Source organism: Sinocyclocheilus grahami, unplaced genomic scaffold (assembly GCF_001515645.1).
Source record: "Sinocyclocheilus grahami isolate Dianchi unplaced genomic scaffold, SAMN03320097.WGS_v1.1 scaffold854.1, whole genome shotgun sequence".
Classification (NCBI taxonomy): domain Eukaryota; kingdom Metazoa; phylum Chordata; class Actinopteri; order Cypriniformes; family Cyprinidae; genus Sinocyclocheilus; species Sinocyclocheilus grahami.
Window position 1 is genome coordinate 207,015 of NW_015506033.1, and position 3,888 is coordinate 210,902.

General features: G+C 40.3%; 1 protein-coding gene across 1 annotated transcript in view; it reads right to left on the reverse strand.

Moving 5' to 3' along the window:
* LOC107563016 (chromodomain-helicase-DNA-binding protein 4-like) overlaps positions 1-3,888 on the reverse strand; it is a 74,307-nt gene that overhangs the window by 58,993 nt on the left and 11,426 nt on the right. Inside the window, exons 4-5 of the mRNA XM_016247785.1 lie at positions 1,704-1,928; positions 1,481-1,599 (exon numbers count right to left, since the gene is read on the reverse strand). Coding sequence (XP_016103271.1) covers positions 1,481-1,599; positions 1,704-1,928 — 344 coding nt within the window. The remainder of the gene's footprint in view (positions 1-1,480; positions 1,600-1,703; positions 1,929-3,888) is intronic.

Here is a 3,888-nt window from a genome sequence, read left to right on the forward strand (position 1 = left end):
CCTACAGGTACTGTTTACTAACAAGGTGAGAGCGCCAACTACTGGCCTGGCATACGTAATACAGCGTTTTTGGCCGTTTTCGCGGATGTGTGTAAACGCGAATCGTTTTGAAAACGTTGTCGTGTATATGTGAAACTTTTTAAAATCGCAAGGGAAAAACGTTTGCGTTTTTGACTACCATCGTTGTTGTGTAAACTAGAGACCTGCACTCCCGCGGGAGTACCGCAGGACCCAACGCAACAGGGTGCGGCATGGGACAACTCTTGATGGGCGAGTGCGGGTGGGAAGAGACTCGTGTGTGTGCGGGATGCGGGAGAATAAAATGATTTGCGGGACTCCCGCAAAATAGAAATTATCTAAAAGTGTCTAAAACATATAAATTGTTATTTATCTGTTGCACTAAAGCAAAAAGAACAACTAATATTAACATTGAAATGATTAGCGCGCAAGCTAGACATAGTTTCCATTAATAATGTAGACAATCACAGACTCAGCTGTTGATTTCTGGAACGCAATGGCCAATCAGAGGTGATTAAGTTAGAATCTACTCACCGCAGTGCTGAAATTGCGTGCGCTCACGAATCCTCTCATTTTAGACACTGTGAAAGATTCATTGTGCATATATTTAGTGTTATAACAGAGCTTTATGAGATCGCGATTAACTGAGATGTCAGCTTTTTGTGATAATAAAGGAAGTGTGCTGCTCGCATTCTGCCATGCCAAACCATGCACGCAGCAGCCCATGCTTGCTTTCTGTAAAAAATAACAGTGGTTGTGAATATTGATGCTTAGCCTAAATAACAAATATTTTATCGGGAGTGTTTATGCTGGGATGTTGTGGAGCTTAGGAGATGTTACAGAACCATTTCATGTAAATTTCTTCAATGTACTGAAAACAATCTATATAGATTACTTTTATGCGAGCGGGATAAAGCATGAATGTCGCGGGTGGGAGCGGGACCAGATAAGATATATTTTTGCGGGAGCAGGTGGGCGCGGGACAGAATCTTGCGGGAACGGGACTGAAAAATCCATCCCGCGCAGGTCTCTAGTGTAAACGTAGCCTCAGTCTCACAGGCACTGCACGCGATTCATCCACGCCCACTTATTTACATGTCTCGGTATACACAGAATAAAAAATATCTGTTACAGTTGACATTTTCTACTGAGGTAACGATATATACCGTCATACTTCCCAGCCCTAACCGCAAGTATATTTCAAACCTGTGGGAAGCACTGGGTTCATTGGATCGCTATTGTGGTGATCTAATGTGACTGGCAGCTTATCGTCCCACCATCACATACATCATCAGAGATGTCTAATTTGTTTAAAGATTGTGAGGGGACATGGATGATGTTGTGCACAGCTGAATTACTTATAATAAACACTGCAATATAGTTGTTTGTTTTAATAGTGAATTTACAATAAAACCGTTCAATGACTTTTCTCATTTTGGTAATGTGGGTAATGCACTCATACCTGACGACCTGGCTGAAGGCTTTGTAGTTGGTCAGAGTCCTATAGTCTTCCTCAGTGAAGACATGATCGATGTCCTCCATACCCCAGGTATCCAAAAGCTGAGAAGAATTTTTCGGCTCCTTAAAATCAGTTAAGAAAAACACTTCTTATAGAACTGAGTGATTCGATTTGTATTTACTTTAACATTCAGTTCATTTAGCTGACAAAGCCCATATAAACTCACAGCATCGTCATCATCCTCGTCTTCCTCTTCCTCAGGTTCCCTCCGTTTGGAAGCTGCTGAGTTTCTGTCGGCACCAGAGCTGCTTCTTTTCTTGTCCTTTGTGGTGCTGGCTCTTTTCTTCTTTTTCCTGCCAGGTGTGTAGTCGCTACCCTCGCTTTCCGAATGGTCTTCACCATCGTCCAAATCAGGGCCTTCCACTGGCTCCGGAGAACTGATGCCGATATCCTGGAGGACACATAGGACATACTTTTGATCAGTTTTGGATGCTGGTAAAATCACTAGTCCATTGTACAAAACAAGATTTTAGGTTAAGACTTATATTAATGTAAAATACTATGCAAAGGTTTGAATTTAGTAAGATTTGTTAAAGGGGTCATATGATGCTTTTTTAAAGATCATTATTTTAGGGCCGTTTCTAGCCAATTTGACGCTCTAGGTGAAATCCCTATTGCCCCCCCTCCCCAATTTTATATATATGTATATACATATAGGTATATTCTTTTCAAACACCAGTTGCTGGTCACATTCAAATTGGTTGTCATAGTAACGACACTAATTTGTGGAGATTCAGCGCATTGAGTTCCACAAATCTGAATGCATTATTTGTAAATTGACTGTTAAGATAAACATTTTGCACAATTTATTATCTGTAATATCATTGTGTTGCCACTAGATGCTGTATAAGCCCTATGTAACAATCTCTAGTAGCTAAGACATTGCACATAAATCACACAAAAATTAATTTTATTACATTTGGATGCGTGTTTAGATATTATCAATGGCTACTTGTTTGTCTTTATCTGTTTTTTGTTAAAAAAATGTTGTTTCTTGAAACATTGATTTAAAGTGTCAGTTATTGCATTATTATTTCAGTCAAACCCTTTGTTACCCCAAACTACATATAAAAGCTTGATCAGTGGCGTAAAAGCTACTCGTTAAGGTGTGAACTTCTCCTTTAAATAATGTGACGCTCTGCCCTCTATGACGCTGCTCCCATTAAGCGCTGTTGGAAGTGAATTAATTGATTCAGCATTTTGACACATCCGTAAGGATGCATTTAACTCAACAAAGCGGTTTAATAAAGGATGTATTGATCTGGTGTATTTGCGAATTTTACTATACAAATATTTTTTAATTGGATGTTAAAGTTTATATGGGAATATTACATGACACGCTGATCATTTAACAATGCATTGACACAAAACGCACACCTTTTGGACAAATCTCGCAACATGATTTATCAAGTGCCACAAATACTGCCTAAACAAAATACTGATTTTGTGCACTTTATTTACTGTACCAATATTTTAAATTGGCACAAAAAACTCACACCTTTTGGACAAATCTGCCACAAATATTTGGACAAAAGGGCCACAAATACTGCCTAAACAAAATACTGATTTTGTGCACTTTATTTACTGTACCAATATTTTAAATTGGTCTTTGAACTTCGCTTTATTGCATGGCAAAAAAAGTGTTACCTTGCCAAAGCACGGACAGAGCCCACTGATCTAACAGCGTTGTTGAGCGCTCCAAATGCAAACTTTAAATGCAACAATCGGGCAGCAATTGACAGCACTCTGATCTAGTGGCATACAGGCATCGTCAGATTGGCAGTACTCTAGCCCAATAATGGGGGATCCAGTGGGGCAGCAGTCATATTTCAGGGTGACCGTGCCACTCTTTATCACAACCTTGCTAAAAGTGCCAGTACGTGTGCTCATTGGCGCCCCTTCAGCTGGTGGCGCCCTAGGCGACCACCTAGCTTGCCTATGCCTAGAAACGGCCCTGGCTGTTCTGTTGTAAGTGATCTTAAAGATTCCTAAATGCATCTACTTTCGGAAGGCCAAATAAAGTGCTTTTGCTTTCGCCTAGAAACACACAGCGTCTCCCTGACATGCTGCTTCAACACTAACTGCGGTTACTGAAACCACGCGTTCTTTCTTTGCATGCACATTTGGGCGCATTATGCAAATATTTCCACATAATGAGGTACATATGTGGGGGCGTGTTAGAACGAGCCGTTTTAGGGGGGCGTGGCAGAGTCTTAACTTTGATAAAGAATATCTCTTTGGTTTTGAGACTTTAGTCTTTGCAACTTCAGGGATCTTATCTATGCACAATCAGCTTGTAACACTCCAAAGAGAAAGGAAAACTTGAAATCACATCATATGACCCCTTTAAA